Source organism: Schistocerca serialis, chromosome 1, assembly GCF_023864345.2.
Source record: "Schistocerca serialis cubense isolate TAMUIC-IGC-003099 chromosome 1, iqSchSeri2.2, whole genome shotgun sequence".
Lineage (NCBI taxonomy): Eukaryota > Metazoa > Arthropoda > Insecta > Orthoptera > Acrididae > Schistocerca > Schistocerca serialis.
In genome coordinates, this window is record NC_064638.1 from 76,106,948 (window position 1) to 76,124,066 (window position 17,119).

General features: G+C 40.5%; 1 protein-coding gene across 6 annotated transcripts in view; it reads right to left on the reverse strand.

The window, feature by feature from the left end:
• Nucleotides 1-10,659: 10,659 nt before the first annotated feature.
• Nucleotides 10,660-17,119, reverse strand: part of LOC126461919 (intersectin-1) — a 310,794-nt gene continuing 304,334 nt past the window's right edge. For 4 of the 6 annotated variants that reach the window (XM_050096034.1, XM_050096037.1, XM_050096036.1 and 1 more), the window contains 2 exons: nt 11,133-11,306; nt 10,660-11,038 (listed from right to left, as the gene is read on the reverse strand). In XM_050096034.1, the coding sequence (XP_049951991.1) occupies nt 10,884-11,038; nt 11,133-11,306 (329 nt within the window). In that variant the 3' untranslated portion in view covers nt 10,660-10,883. The remainder of the gene's footprint in view (nt 11,039-11,132; nt 11,307-17,119) is intronic. The other 2 variants (XM_050096038.1, XM_050096035.1) reach the window with 1 other exon arrangement.

Consider the following 17,119-nt stretch of genomic DNA (forward strand, 5'->3'; position numbering starts at 1 on the left):
AGCGGTGGCAGCGGAACATATAGACAAGAGGAGTTAACCTTTACAAGCTTTCGGAGCCAGTGGCTTCTTCTTCTTCTTCTTCTTCTTCTGGCAGAAGAGCTGAAGGGGAAGGAAGAGGGGTAAAGGAAAAGGACTGGAGAGGTTTGGGGAAAGGGGTACAGTCTAGGAAAGTCACCAAGAACCCCGAGTCAGGGGAGACATTGGACAGGATGAGAAGGAAAGACTGATTGTTGGGGACAGCACCAGACAAGATTTGAAAAGCTGGCTCTGAAAGCTTATTACAGTTAAATCCTTTCGTGTGTGTGTGTGTGTGTCCCCTGACACACTTGGTGAGTAGATTTTTTTTTTTACCTATCCATTGTCTATTTATTTAATTATATCTCACATGATTTTTTTAAACACAGTATTAAATACAAACAATAACACATGTAATTTACAAACAGCCAACTAAATTTTTAATATAATCAATTTGTTGTTTATTTCCATCAGGAAATTGTCGAGAGTAACCTTTTGAGACATTCTGTAACCGTGACGAACAGTTTGCCAGGCGGTTTCATGCTCACAATTTGGAGATGGAGCCTTACCCCATCTGTGAAGAGAGTCCATGTTTCTGCCATGATTGGTGCATTGTTTGTTAAACATTGTCCATGTTCTATAGTGTAATTAGAGAGATAAAAAAATGCACTCACCAAGCGGCGACAGAATAAAAAACACACACAAGCACACAAACAAAGGTTTAACTTGTGCAGGCTTTTGGAGCCAGTTGCTCCTCCTCCTGGCAGAAGAGTTGAAGGGGAAGGAAGAGGGGTCAAGGAAAAGGACTGGAGAGGTCTAGGAAAAGGGGTACAATTCAAAAAAGTCACCCAGAACTGTAGGTCAGGGGAGACGTACCGGACGGATGAGAAGGAAAGATTGATTGATGGGACTGCACCAGATGAGATTTGAAAATGTAAGAGCATAAAGGTGGAAGACAGGGTAATATGCATGACAGAATTACTGCTAAAACATCATGCACTGGTTAATAAGAGTGAAAAGCTAAGAGGATTGTATGTAACAGAAGGGGGATGGCAAAAACTAGGCAGGTCAGAAAATGAAAGATGTAGAACACTAAAATAAAGCGAAGAAAGGAATAGTTACTGTGAAGAAGTGCCGAGATGGAAAGAATTAACATAAAGTAGACCAGGTTAGTGGCAAGAATCAGGGACATGTTGTACCACTATTTCCCACCTGCAGAGTTCTGAGAAACTGGTGTCTCGGGGAAGAATTCTGATGGTGCGTGTGGTGAAACAGGAAGGTCACGACTGTCATGTTGTAGAATATCGTCTGCAACAGGATATTGTGTGGTGCCAATATACACCCTCTGCCTATGCCCATTCACCCTAACTGATAACTATGTGGTAGTCATGCTGATGTAAAACGCCGAACAGTGTTTATGTAACTGATGTATGACGTGTCGTTTCATAGGTGGATCTCCCTTTGATAGTATATGTTTTGGCTGTTTCAGGGCTGGTATAGGTGGTGGTAGGAGGGTGTATAGGGCAAGTCTTGCAGTGGGGATGGTCACAGGGGTAGGAGCCATAGAGTAGAAAAATGGCTGCAGAAGGTGCATAGGGTCTCACAAGGATATTGCATTGATTGGAAGGGCAACAAAAAGCTAATGTAGCTGTGGTGGGCAAAATCTCAGACAGACTGGATCTCATTTCAGGACACGATTTTAGGAAGTCATGGCCTTGTCAAAGTATGATTAATACATTCAAGACCAAGATAATACTGACAAGTGATATACTCCAAAGTTGTTTTTTAGAGGGATCAGCATCAGCAGTACCAAGACTGGATGTTATTGGCTAAGAAATCTGGTTTTGAACAAGGCTGGTGGGGTAATTATGCCCAGTGAAGGCTGAGGCGAGAATGGTGGTTTATTGCTGTAAAGACTGCATCTGAACAAATACGTTTGCCTCGAATCCCAAGGTTATATGGGAGGGAATGTTTGACATGGGAAGGATGGCAACTGTACAAATGTAAGTACTGTTCATTGTTAGTGGATTTAATGTAAACAGAAATGTGTAGCTGGCTTTCGGTGAGGATGAGATCAACATCAAGAAAAGTGGCATGGTTTTCAGCATGAAATTTATTTGGGAGAAGGTATTAAGAGATTCCAGGAATTTTAACAGGTCAATCTGACCAAGAGTCCATATGGCAAAGATACTGTCAATGTATCTGAACAAGACAAGGGGCTGACGGCTTTTGTGGATCCCAGGAAAGCCCCTCCAAGTGCCCAATGAAAAGGTTGGCATAGGCAGGAGCCATCCTGGTTGCCATAGCCATACCTCGGATCTGATTGTATGTCTGCCCCTCAAAGATGGAGGAGGCGTTGTTGGTAAGTATAAAACTGATTAATGTAAGCAGGAAGGATGTCATATGTTTGGAATCAGGTGGGTGCTGACTGAGGAAATGTTCAGCAGCAGACAGACCATATACGTGGGAGATGTCGATATAGAGGGAGAGGGCATCAATGGTGACCAGCAAGGTGTGTGGTGGGAAAGGGATGGACACAATGTATGAAACGTTTGCTATTTTAACATAGGACGGAAGTCTTTGTACAAAGGGTTGCTGGTGTTGATCAACTAGGGCAAATAAACATTTGGTGGGTGCTTCAAAGCCAGCAACTGTAGGATGTCCAGAATGATTGGGTTTGTGGATCTTAGGAAGGAGGTACAAGTTGGGAGTACATGGTTTGCATGGAGTAAGAAGTTCTATGGACTGAGGAGTATGTCCTTGTAAGGGGCGTGAGGTTTTTAGGAGGGACTGCAGGTCAGTTTGAATCACAGGGATGGGACCTTGATGGCGGATGCTGTTTGTAAAGGTGTCAGACAGCTTGTATGGGCCTTACTACCATACTCCTGTCAGCCAAGTACCACAGTGGTAGATCCTTTGTCTGCTGGGCGGATCAGCTTTTAGTGAATGTAGAGTTCTGCAGAGGACGGGTTAGAAAGGGTTGTGAAGCAATGCTGGGTGTCAGGAATTCTTGGAACGCTTGTAAGGAATGATTTTGAAGTGGTGGTGGCAGGTCAAGTTGGAATTGTGGTCGGAACTGTTCAAGGCAAGGTTCAATGTCAGGTTTGCTGTTGGAAAGGTTTTGGAATTGGGTGGCAAAATGATATTTCCAGTTGACATTAGCGTGTAAAGGAAAGTACATCCTTCATCAAAGTAGCATCATTAAATGCAGTTTTACAGCTGACAGTGAGACCCGTGGATAATACAGACAGTTCATGAGGGGAGAGTGTCTTAGACAAGAGATTGAGAACACTGTACCATTGTGAGTTGTTATTGGTCTTGGAGGCAATGGTGACAGCTGTGGGATATTGAGATTGGCCAAGCTCGGTTTGTGGGAGAGGAGTGGTGGTTGATGGTGTGGCTGTCTGGGGAAAAGCAGAGGGACAGGAAGGGAAACACCACTGTTGAGGTCGTTTAGGAGAAGGTGGGATAGCTTTTTCTAGGTGAAGTCTGACATGTTGCAGTCTGAAGTTGGCTTGGTGGATGATACCATCCAAGGAAACATGAGGGGTAAATAACTGCAAGATTTTGTAGGAGGAGAGAAGTCTGGTGGAGTAGAAATTGACAGATGATGATGATGATGTGTAGTTTGTGGGGCACTCAACTACGCAGTTATCAGTGCCCGTACAAAGCCCCAATCTTTACACAGTCCAATCTCGCCACATTCTGGAATGATGATTAAATGATGAGGAAAACACAAACACCCAGTTCCCAGTCCCCAACCCAGCCAAGAATCAAACCTGGGATGCCATGATCCAGAGGCAGCAAATGCTAGCCACTAAACCACAAGGTTGCAGACAATTGACAGATGAGGCATATAGGTTACAGATTAGACAGGTAAGTGCAAGAGATTGCTGTGCTTGGAACTGTAGAAGAGCCTGGTGTGGAATAGGATTACAAAGAGGAATGGGTTTTCAGTGTTAGGCCTTTGGGAGTAACTCCAAGGGACAAGTAGGTTTCAAGAAGCAGAATGTGGGACCTTAGTTTTGATAGTGTAAAATCATGTTTTCGAAAGAACGGGTGTAATACGGGATGGGATTCATCATGGCATTTTGGAGTGCTATAAATGGTGGGATTGGCAAAAAGAGCAAGTTACAGCAGCAATGCTCTGAAAAATGACGCACAGAGCATTGCAGCATATTATCCTTTGCCACGAGAATGACAGTGCACAGACTGATCCTTTGGACAAATAATGGTTCATATCGTAATAAAACTCTAACCTCATGTTATTTATTTAGGTTCACAGGTTTATGTTGGTTATTAGAGGGGTAACGGGACTTTGTGGTCTCCCTGCACATTGTAGGTATAGTTTAAATAAGTTACTATGCAAAACAATAACAAAATTTCAGTTTGAGCAAGACTAGGTACAAGCTACTGAATTGCTGTTGCCTGCCCATCATCTACTAGAGTAGATAGTTTCGTATACAGCTGACCTTCTGCTGGTGTGTTGACTTTGGACTGTCTGATGATGATCAGAATTGTGACATTGGTTCATTACATGACAGCTGAAATAGGTTGGTTTATAGGAAAGAGCATCATCAGAAACTAGAAGTTTCTTCTTCTTCTGATAGAAAACCTCTGCAAAGATAGTCAAAACATCAGTTTTATTTTGTAGTTGTTTTTAATATCACAAAATGATGTGGCTTATCACTCAAAAGGATTTTATTTGAGTTTACGTTGGCTGTGGAGTCCTATATACTTAAATTCTTTAGAATACTGTTATGCGTTGTCCCATCGGGATAGCCAAGCATGTTAACATGCTACTTCTGGAACCCAAGGAGGCAAGCCTGCCCCAAATTCAATCTGCCTCATGAATTAATGACAAGGGTAGGTGACCAGCTAGCTTGGATGTCACTTTTAGGAAGTTTCCCACATCCATATAGGTAAATGCTAGGCTGGTACCCAGCTCCTACTCAGAGACATGGTACCCATACATTTAGAAAATATTCTCATACTTGAACATGTGATTTATTCTGTATGCCTACAGATGAGGTACACAAATTCCATCCTGAGTGAGGATAGTGGCATTTGGAAGGGCTTCCGGTCTCCAACTGTCACTAACATTGCCGAAGCCCATAAAAAATCCTGTCCCCATAGATAGGCTTATCAATTTCTATGGGTCCAATGCAGGACATATTTCTGATGTACTTAAACTTCTTAACAGCCGACTGAAAAATTAAACTTTACTTATTTCATTGTATTTTTCACTAGACATGGCTTTCTTCAGAAATGGTATGTGCACAATTTGGGCTGAACAACCTGTTCCTAAAACAGGCCTGTCTAAATCAGCTTGAATTCTTTTGAACACGTTTTCACTCTCCTTTCCCTTCACACGTCCAAAATCGCTGTTAGTGTTTTCAGCAGTACAAGAAACAAACTTTACTTTGAGTTCGTATTTTTTTCACACACTGCAAAAGATAATGAGTCAGAACTTGAGCAATTTCATCTGTCATTTCATCTAAATTTAAAAATTTAACTTGAATTCTCTCCTCCAGAGAACAAGTGAAGAAATTCTCTTCTGTCTGAACTATCCAATGTTACTGCTGCATAATTAATGTTTTCCAAAGAACACAGCCATTTGAAGGGCAGTGCAGCTGGAACACAGTTCCCAGCCCAGATATCTCGGGGTCACTCTTGACTGTACATTGGCTTTCAAGCAGCACTGTCTGAATGTAAAACAAAAAGCACCTGCAACATACAACATATTGCCCAAAATTATGGTAATGTCAGCAGCAAAACCAGTTAAAACTACAGCTTTATTTTTGTATTATGCTGCAGGTGAATATGTTAGCCCTGTTTGGTATCATTCTGCCTGTACTAAACAAGTGGATATTGCTCTTGATGAGTCATGTAAACTAAGTAATAGATGTCTTGAAACATACACTGAGGGATAAATCCTATTACTTAGTGTTGATAGCTGCATGCTGAGGAAGGCATAAGGTATCTACGTCCACGAACACTCGTTATATGGTCACCATCCTCCTCCTTCATTATTGACATCTAGGAAAAACTGTCCAGCAGACTTGTTGCCAACTATCTGTGTGGAAGATGAGCTCTGAACACCACAGCATGACACTTTCAGAGCTGTTTTCACTGAAGAATGGTCCATGTGGAAACTCCAAAAAGGCTGAGACCAAGCTGTAGCAATGGAGTCACCATACCCCTCCCCCCCCCCCCCCCTCCTGCCCCCACCCACCCACCCCAATCATCAATCCTTTGTGGCTGTGCCCTTCAGCAGACTATGCAGTGCTTTTATGCCAACATAGAATATGTCCTCGGGGATGTGCTACTGTCTAGCAGGATTTATGCCAAGTGAATGAGGATAAAAGTCTGCTGCAGTGTGCCTCACCTGGTGAAACTTGTTAAGTGGTAAGGGCTAGCTGTGCATGCCATGAACTGTGCACATTTTTTATCAAATCTGTATGTATTTGGCCTGTAACACATTTAAGCCATGCCAGTTGCAAATGCGCAAAAGCTCCTTAAAACTTGCACAACTGAAGGTGTGCTCACAACCCTGATGCCAAGTTTTACAAAGTAGCATATCACAGTACATTTAGTGCCATGTAATGCAGATTATGGCATCTACATTACGATTAACAGCATTCAAAGAAAACTGACAAAAAAATTGTAAGGTGTCAAAAGTTAGTGTGTTCATGTGCTTTTACACAGCAGCTGTCACTGCATATGACAGTCGGACTTCATGTTAATGACCCAGAATTGTTAATGTCTCCTTTATGTTACACTACTGGCGATTAAAATTGCAACACCATGAAGATGACGTGCTACAGACGTGAAATTTAACTGACAGGAAGAAGATGCTGTGATATGCAAATGGTTAACTTTTCATAGCATTCACACGAGGTTGGCACCGGTGGCGACACCTACAACGTGCTGACATGAGGAAAGTTTCCAAACGATTTCTCATACACAAACAGCAGTTGACCGGCATTGCCTGGTGAAACATCGTTGTGATGCCTCGTGTAAGGAGGAGAAATGTGTACAGTCATGTTTCCGACTTTGATAAAGGTCGGATTGTAGCCTATCGCGATTGCGGTTTATCGTATCGCGACATTGCTGCTTGTGTTGATTGAGATCCAATGACTGTTAGCAGACTATGGAATCAGTGGGTTCAGGAGGGTAATACGGAACGCCGTGCTGGATCCCAACAGCCTCGTATCACTAGCAGTCGAGATGACAGGCATCTTATCCGCATCGCTGTAACGGATCGTGCAGCTACGTCTTGATCCCTGAGTCAACAGATGGGGACGTTTGCAAGACAACAACCATCTGCACGAACAGTTCAATGATGTTTGCAGCAGCATGTACTATCAGCTCAGAGACCATGGCTGCGGTTACCCTTGACGCTGCATCACAGACAGGAGCACCTGCGATGGTGTACTCAATGACGAACCTGGGTGCACGAATGGCAAAACGTCATTTTTTTGATGAATCCAGGTTCTGTTTACAGCATCATGATGATCGCATCCGTGTTTGGTGACATCGTGGTGAACACACATTGGAAGCATGTATTCGTCATCGCCATACTGGCGTATCACCTGTTGTGATGGTATGGGGTGCCATTGGTTACACGTCTCGGTCACCTCTCGTTCGCATTGACGGCAGTTTGAACAGTGGACGTTACATTTCAAATGTGTTACAACCCATGGCTCTACCCTTCATTTGATCCCTGCGAAACCCTATATTTCAGCAGGATAATGCACGACTGCATGTTGAAGGACCTATACAGGCCTTGCTGGATACAGAAAATGTTCGACTGCTGCCCTGTCCAGCACATTCTTCAGATCTCTTACCAATTGAAAACATCTGGTCAATGGTGGCCCAGCAACTGGCTCGTCACAATACACCAGTCACTACTCTTGATGAATTGTGGTATCGTGTTGAAGCTGAATGGGCAGCTGTACCTGTACACGCCATCCAAGCTCTGTTTGACTCAATGCCCAGGCATATCAAGGCCGTTATTATGGCCAGAGGTGGTTGTTCTGAGTACTGATTTCTCAGGATCTATGCACCCAAATTGCGTGAAAATGTAATCACATATCAGTTCTAGTATAATACGAGGGCCGTTCAGAAAGTAACCTCCGGTTGATTTAAAAAAATACACCAAGTTAAATAAAAATATTTTAATATATACATCTTACAACTACATCTTTGCACTATTTTTCTACATAGTCTCCATAGCGATTGAGGCACTTATCGTATCTCTTCACAAGCTTTGAAATTCCTTCTGCATAAAAATCACCCGCTTGTGCCTGGAGCCAGCTCTTCGTCGTCATCAAACCGCTGTGACCCGAGCCATTTCTTCAAATGCATGAAGAGGTGATAATCACTTGGCGCCAGGTCTGGGCTGTAAGGTGGATGGTTAATAACGTCCCACTTGAAGGACTCAAGAAGGGCCGTTGTTCTGCGAGCAGAGTGAGGACGGGCGTTATCGTGCAAAAAAACGATACCGGAAGTCAGCATACCACGGCGTTTGTTCTGTATAGCCCGTCGTAAGTTTTTTATTGTTTCACAGTACACGTCTTGATTAATGGTCGTACCACGTTCCATGAATTCAACCAACAACACCCCTTTGGCATCCCAAAACACCGTTGCCATCAGTTTTCTGGCAGAAAAATCTTGCGAGGCTTTTCTTGGTTTGGTAGGCGAATTTGAATGTGCCCACATCTTTGATTGTTCTTTTGTCTCAGGGTTCACGTACTTAATCCAGGTTTCGTCAGCGGTCATGATTCTGTTTAACAATGGTTCTCCTTCGTCCTCATAACGTGACAGAAAGTCTAATGCAGAGGCCATTCTTTGAGTTTTGTGGTGGTCGGTAAGAATTTTGGGCACCCATCGTGCACAGAACGTACGGTAACCCAATCTTGCTGTCACTATCTCGTACAAGAGAGTCTTAAAAATCTGTGGAAAACCAGAAGACAACTCCGACATTGAGAAACGTCGATTTTCACGAACTTTTGCATCAACTGTCTGAACGAGTTCATCAGTCACCAATGATGGTCTACCACTCCTCTCTTCATCATGAACGTTTTCTCGTCCATTTTTAAATAAACGTACCCATTCACGGACAACTCCTTCACTCATAACTCTTGGTCCGTACACGGCACAAAGCTCACGATGAATAGCTGCTGCAGAATATCCTTTGGCTGTAAAAAACCTTATGACAGCACGCACTTCACATTTGGCGGGGTTTTCTATTGCAGCACACATTTCAAACTGCCACAAAAACTAAACTAGCACAGGTACGACGTTCACTCGACCACGGCTTGATGCCGACTGACCTGTTGAGTGCGTGAACGCACAGATGGCGTCGCTACTCCCCCCACAACCCGCACTGTGACCAATCGGAGGTTACTTTCTGAACCGCCCTCGTATATTTGTCCAATGAATACCTGTTTATCATCTGCATTTCTTCTTGGTGTAGCAGTTTTGATGGCCAGCAGTGTACATGAAATTAATATTCTGTCATACTATGTATGCCACTTACCTCCTCCCTAAAGTAATGGAAACTTGTTTCAAGTCAGTTAGGGCACACATGTGCATATTTTTTCCTTAAGAAACAGAAAAATCTCTGAATCACTGTAACAATGTAACATAATTCTGGTAATATGTACGCATGTCCTAATTGATGTTAAAGCAGCTGACATGTATGTTTTGACTGAAAGTGTTGGAATTTGCAAGTTTTGGTTACATCTGAGCAGTCAGAGATGCTATCAAAAGAAAAATGCTGTATCAATAAACAGAAATAATGGCAATGAAACATATTCATTACATACAAAATTTATTTAATTTCCTCTGGAGTTTGTATATTTGCCCGTACCTATGATATGAAGCACTGCATTCTCTTGCACACATTTGAAGCTATGCATCCATTTTAATTGACTGAGTTTTTCATTTAGATTACACATTCAAGACAAAACATTCAATGTGGATTCACTTTCTTGATTAGAGTTCTTAAGTGAAGGTTTAAAAATGACTCATCAAAATGCACTCATGGCCTGGGAAATGAAATGATTATTGCCAAACAAAGTTCCAAATTGCTTCCATAGTTACTCTTCCGCTCTTTTAACTGTTCATCCACCAATTCCTGGTAATTTCTTCTCAGGACTAGATTCACCACAGTAAATTATATTATATTATATATATTCAATTTTAGCACCACAGTTTTCAGTACTAGCAGATGAACAACAATGAGAGCCATAATTAAAAGTGTATCATAGAATTACAGTAACAAAAATAGTTACACACAGAAAATACAAATCTTCATCTCAGGTGTTTGAATGACTGTAGATGGTAAGTTGGGAATAAACTTACTTCCTGCATTTACAAATTATTGGTATCAAAAAACTACATAATCCAAATCAGTCAATATTGTAGAAATAAAAATATTCAGTACAGATATCAGCCTTTATGTGAAGCTGCTTTCTATAATAAGATACTGTACAAACATGGTTGTGATAATATACAAAGGAATGTACTGGATGATTGAAAATAAAATACTACTACTACTACTACTACTACTACTACTATTACTACTATTGTTACTACTACTACTAATAATAATAATTACACTAACATTTAAAAAAATTTCAAAAACTGAAAGAAGTTACATGTAGAAGAGTCGTGCATAAATGTAGTCATGTTGTATATTTACAGTGGCAGTACATGACTGTTAGAAAAGACACTGAATAGAAATGTTCATAAATAATCTTCAGTTAAAATATTTTAATTTTTAACAGAATTAAACATGTTTAATTTGTACTACAGACAATTTAAAGCAGTGCCTTTGGACAAAGGGGCACTAATATAATCTATGTAATTCTATTAAAAAGAAATAAATCTAATTTAAGTAGAACACTCCCTGAGTCAACTTCATGAAGTTTTAAATTCTTTGAAATTGGCCCACGTGAATACTGGGTTTCCTGTAATATATCTGCAACTCGCACCTCAGTTCTTCCCAGGAATTCTGTGAGAAATGCACAAGAAAAAATAGTCATTAATATAAGGTTTCCTTATTTTTAAATATGATGTACTTAACAGGTTTTGAAAATATCACTTACCATTGGGACAGAAATGACCACGATCAAATACTGTAATACAAAGGACATCCTCTTTTAGGTCCTTTACCAGGAATTGCATTGAAGCATTCCAACGAGGATTTGTTGTTGACGCTACTACAGGTGTGCGATGTTCTTGTGAGCCCATGCTGACTTCACAGAATGCTTCACACTTACCTAAAATTGTGAGAACAAATATAATAATCTTCCTAATATGGCTGAAAGAATATAGTATACTTGTTATCAATGTGTTTGAGAATTATTTGAACTTGCATATTGTGTCTGGGCAAAGCTGAATCAGGTGGCTCATGAGAAACTGTTTTAAACTAGGGAAAAGTAAGGCCATTCTGGAAAACAAAAATTTGCTTCAGCATATTATTTTTTGTTATACATTGTTACACAGTATTCAATTTGTCTCCACAATGGAAAACTTCGAATATTTATACATGAAATTATGTAATCAAGTTGTACTAAATTTCAGATTATGTTGCATTGAGAATTTTATTCTGTCACACACAACTGTGCATTATGAACTTTTCAATGTCAGCTGTTTTAATAATAAAAATTTCTGATCCTTGATGATAAACCTTTGTGTGAAATGTTACCCAAGAGTTCCCAGAGGTGTCTGGTACACACTAACCTATTACAAACTAATCTTAAGTGACTCCTTGAATATTTGTAAGGGCTCAGTAATTCAATGGGCTGAAGCTCTTTTTGTGAGATGTTTGCAGATGTTGCACTTACTTTATAATGTGAATTTGTCGTGATAAGTGGGAGAGAATGAGATTTCTGTATAAATTTGTTTTTCTATCCTGTGGATACTGCAGCAAAAACTGCAAAAAACAGGAAAGGCTGTTAGTGTCACCAAAAGTTAGATTCCAGACATTCGTGGATGAGACAGGGACTAAAACTGTGGCTAGTAAAGCAATAAGCAGAAAAGTTGAACTCTATTTTCAGATTCTCCTTTACAAAGAAAATCCAGGAGTACTGCCCTAATTTAACACTGCAGAGATGAGTGAAATAGATATTAGCTCAGTGGTATCAAACAGTTGAAATCAAAAGAACTGAGCAAAGCACCATATCTTGATGAAAAACCTATCAGATTCTATACCAGATTTGTGGCTGAGTTAGCTTCTCTTTTAACCAGAATGCACTGCAGATCCTCTGAACAAAAAAACTGTGCACACTGGTTGAAAGAAAGCATAGGTCACACCCATATGCAAGAAGTGTAATAGAAGTAATCCACAAAACTACAAGCCAGTATCATAGACATCCGTTTGTTATGGAATCTTGGAATATATAAGGGGGATTCAAAAAGAAACGAGCCAGAGGCATAATTACAGAAACCAATACCTGTATGTGAGAAGTATTGACCTTGGCTGTTGAGACCCTTGTCCCACAGTGACACAAGGTGGTGAATGGCTGTCTCATAAAATTCCCAGGGCTGAGATGTTAACCAGTTCCGTATGTACAGCTGGATGTCCTCATCCAAGGTGAATAGTTTGCTGCTCAGAGAATTTTTAAGGGGACCAAAAATGGCGTAAACACAGGCAGAGAGGTCCGAACTGTATGGAGGGTGGCAGAGAACCTCCCATTTGAATTTCTGCAGGATTGCCACGACTGTGTTCGCTGTATGAGGCTTTGCATTGTCGTGGAGCAGAATAACCTCTTGGGTGAGATTGCCTGGTTGTTCTGATTTGATCGCTTGGTGAAAGAAGGTCATGGTTTGCGAGTAATGCTGGGCATTCACTGTTATTCCGTGCTGCAGGAAGTGAGTAAGAAGGGGCCCATCTTGGTCCTGCACTTGTGTGGATGGCCTTGGCTTGTTTTGGTGGTGGTGACCCTGGATGCTTCCACTGGAGACTTTGTTGTTCTTATTCTGGTTTGAAGTGATGACACCACGACTCATTTCCAGCTGCCACTAGTGCCAGAAACACATTCCCTTCCTGAGCATAGTGCTACAGATGAACAAGACAGCAGACCATTCGACATGCTTTCTGGTGTGATTGAAGACTGTGGGGCACCCATTGGGCACACACTTTGCACATGTTCAGTCATTCCTTCATGATGGTTTGAACACTTCCAATGCTCAATCCAACTACGGCAGCTATGGCTTTCACTGTCACTTGCTGGTCCTGTGTAATGAGTGCAGCCACCAGCTGGACGATGACATCAGTCATGTACTGTGGTGCTCCAGACCATACATCATCGGCTAACGACACTCGTCCTCCCCTGAAGCACTTGTGCCACGCCTTGACCCTTGAAAGGGTCATTCAGTGTTCGCCGTACACTTGTGACATTTGTCGCTGTCAGAAAACAAACAACACCTCTTTGCTCATATTTTGATGCCTCCATGTCACTGTTTGCAATGTGACTGGCAGTGGCAGCATTGGACAATTGATGCATGCTGCTGCTAGCTCTACGTAGTCATGTGACGTGCACGTGTGCCCTCTAGTGATGGGCTGTGAACTTCCACGCTCTGGTCGGAACCACACCTTGTTACACATGCCACAATATTACCGTCCTGTCACTGGTCAGCACATTCCAAACTCCGGCTCGTTTCTTTTTGAACGCCCCTTATATTCTGAGCTCAAATATAATGAAGTTTCCCAAACAGCATGACCAAGCCAACCAGGTCAGATTCCAATAACACTGATCACGTGAAACTAGCTCTTGCTTTTCTCACATGACATCCTGAAAGCTATAATCTGGACAGTATATGACCACATCTGTGAAAAGTCTGAGGTTACTGTTAACATTGTCTGCAAGGTCATTAATGTACAACATGAGGAGCAATGGCCCTAATACACTTCCCTGGGACACAACTGAAGTTACTTGCTTGACAGGAGTCCAGTGTTTCAATCACGGTGACACCTTATTAGGAGCAGTGTATGATTTTGAAACAGAGCAATATTCATATCAGTAAAGCCTTCATATATATAAAGGCACAGTAGCTTTCAAGAAGAACAGTACTGTTGACATTTTTCCGCCTCTAATACTTGCCCACTTTGGCTGTGTGGAAGTGTTTCATGCTCTTTGCAACAAAACTTAAGCTATAAGGCCAGAGACTGAAGTAGAATCACTGGCTGTACTCAGCAAGCTCATTAAAGAGGACTTTTAAGAAGTAGTGTATAATCATTTACAAATGCAATTAAAAAAAAAGTGTTGTTGAATAAAATACATGTACGGTAAAATTCTTTAAAATGATAAATTTAGAAAACTTTAATGTTTTTCATATGAAATAGAAACGGTAGTCTAATATGTTGCAATGGAGCAATGCTTTGGCAGAAAATAATACTATGCATGCCATGAAGAAAAATTATTAGTACCAAATTAATACTCTTGATCTTGTGTTTGCAGAAGTGTTAGTATCTATTTCTTCGTCTCAAAAATTGGGATCACCTAATTAACAGATAACTATGTATAAATAAAAAATAAGAGGCAGGTTGATATGATATGTTTTGAGGTATAGAGCAGAAGTAAAGTTGAGAATGCAGGAGGGAGGAGGGAATAGTGTAGGGAGGAATAACTGTGGAGAGAGACCCTAGTTTGAATACAATAAGCTGGTAAAAAGGATGTAGATCACTGAAGTTATGCAGATATGGAGGGACTAAGGTGGGGAGTTATATTAAAACAATCACTGGACTGATATTTATGACAGCATAACTGACCAAAATAAAATTCTGCATAAACATTCCCATCCATTATATTAAATCATTTACAGAGTACTGATCACTTGCACATGAAGACCTTAGGAAAGCAAAGACTCCATCACTGCAAATTTTAAGTTTCTGTGTCATGCAGAAATATGCTTTCTCATCTACAATGAAGGTTGGGGATGTAATTGGTGTTATACCTTGCCCTTATTTCCACCTATACTAATTACCTAAAATTACAGACCATACATGCTGTACGTGCATGGATGTGTGATAGAAAAAAGTTTTGTGAGGCATTAGAAGTATACATATAATATATTCTGAATGCTATTAAAAATTGAGGGAAAAAAAGACTTGCTGAGGAATAAATGCAGTTTACAAACAATATCTACTTCTTTCTACTAGTTTCTGCAGTCCTGACTTGCTAATCAGCATATAAATTCACTGTAGCTGCATGCATATTACAAAAAGGTAAAAGCTGATTTAGTGTTGTTAATAAAAGCAAACAGAGAGCAGAAAAACACAGTTAAATGAAAACAAGTAAATGATTACAGCATATTCACATAATCATAATATGAATACAACCACCTGATGATTTACAGGTTTTATTTTGACACTGTATGTCATAAACTATAACAAATTTTGACTTACTGGTGAAAAACTTGTACCGTGCATTAACATTTTGTCATAGTAACACAAAATAAGTTGCTAGCATGTATGCCATTGTCATATTAACATCTGTCTCTACATAGTAAACTACTGCAGTACATTTGCACATACATCTGTCACCACCCTATTGCCCCAATTTGACTGTACAAGTGTGTACACAGTTTTGGCTCCAAAGATCTTTAGCATGTACATCCTATTTTAAATGACTCCATATTAACTCACCAATGCACACTGATGTAAATTCATTGAGGTACATACAGTAAGAATTTAGCTTTATGCTATAAATATGGTACAATATGGTATACCACTCTGAAAGGCAACACAAGCAACTAATTTTGTTATGCACCATATAGCAGAGATGCTGAGTCGCAGACAGGCTTAACAAAAAGACTACTAAACATACAAGCTTTTGGTAAGAAGACCTCCTTCTAAAATAGACAACATATACACATTCATGCAAACGCAGCTCACACACACACGACCACTGTCTCTGGCTGCTGGGATAAGAGACAGTGGTCATGCGTTTGTGAGCTGCGTTTGTGTGGATGTTTTCTATTTCAGAAGAAGGCCTTTTGGCCAAAAGCTTACATGTTTAAGAGTCTTTTTGTTGTATCTGTCTGCAACTCAATGTCTCCACTATATGGTGAGTAGTGCAATCTTTCCTTTTCATAATATTGTCACTACTCCATCCTGATGTTTAATTTTGTTATGTAATTGTTTGTTGATATGTTCAGATTCTATACATAGTAAGATATTTTTGGTATATATGGGAAATGGTTTGCAAAAGCAACATACTGCATATCAGGAACTACTCATTAGTATTCTGCACATCACTGGTTGTTGAATGTGGATTCTTACAATGAGTGGAATACATTTTGTTGCCTCTCAATGTAATGATGAACAGTCTTCCAATGAGGAACTGGGCCTCAATCCTTTTTCGGATTAATCAAATGTTAGCACGTTTCCAATCTTGTTTATGTGCCTGATTACAACTCAATGCCTCTACTGTTTGGAAAGTTGTTTATCTTTGCCCCTAAATTAAATTTACACTCAAACAGGGCATCCATTGCCATAAATACAGTCAGACGATTGAAGGGATAATGTCAAAGGTGTAAACACCACTTGTCATTGTCACCTTTATGTATAGTGGCGATGATCGACCAGCAGTACTTCTACTGACATGAGTGTGTGTGCTGGTAGACATACATCAATTTCATCACTGAAAATCATGCAGCACCCATCCCCAATTCCCTTTTCCAATGTACTCTCATCTGACACTACTGAAGATGATGTCACCAATGTATTTTTGCCTAGAGTAAATGTGTATGGTACACAAGAAACAACCACGTCCAGCAAGTGTTTGTTTATTATATGTGGGACAAATGGCTTTGATTTTTTTAATGCCTCTTTGTCCTACTGCTAAGAGTAATCCTCACTTTTTTCCTAGTTAGCCATGTAGCTAGCACAAGCAGAGCATCTATGCTATGGGTCCTCTTCTGTCACCCAGCAGATCCACAAACAATGTATTAATGACACATGACCAATATAACTGCAGTTCTACAGAATGACCTGATAGCTTCCCTCAGATCCATTACTTGCCCTACTCAAAGTCATTTAATTGCATAGTAAAACACTAGAAAATCCAGTATGGAATAAAAACAATAT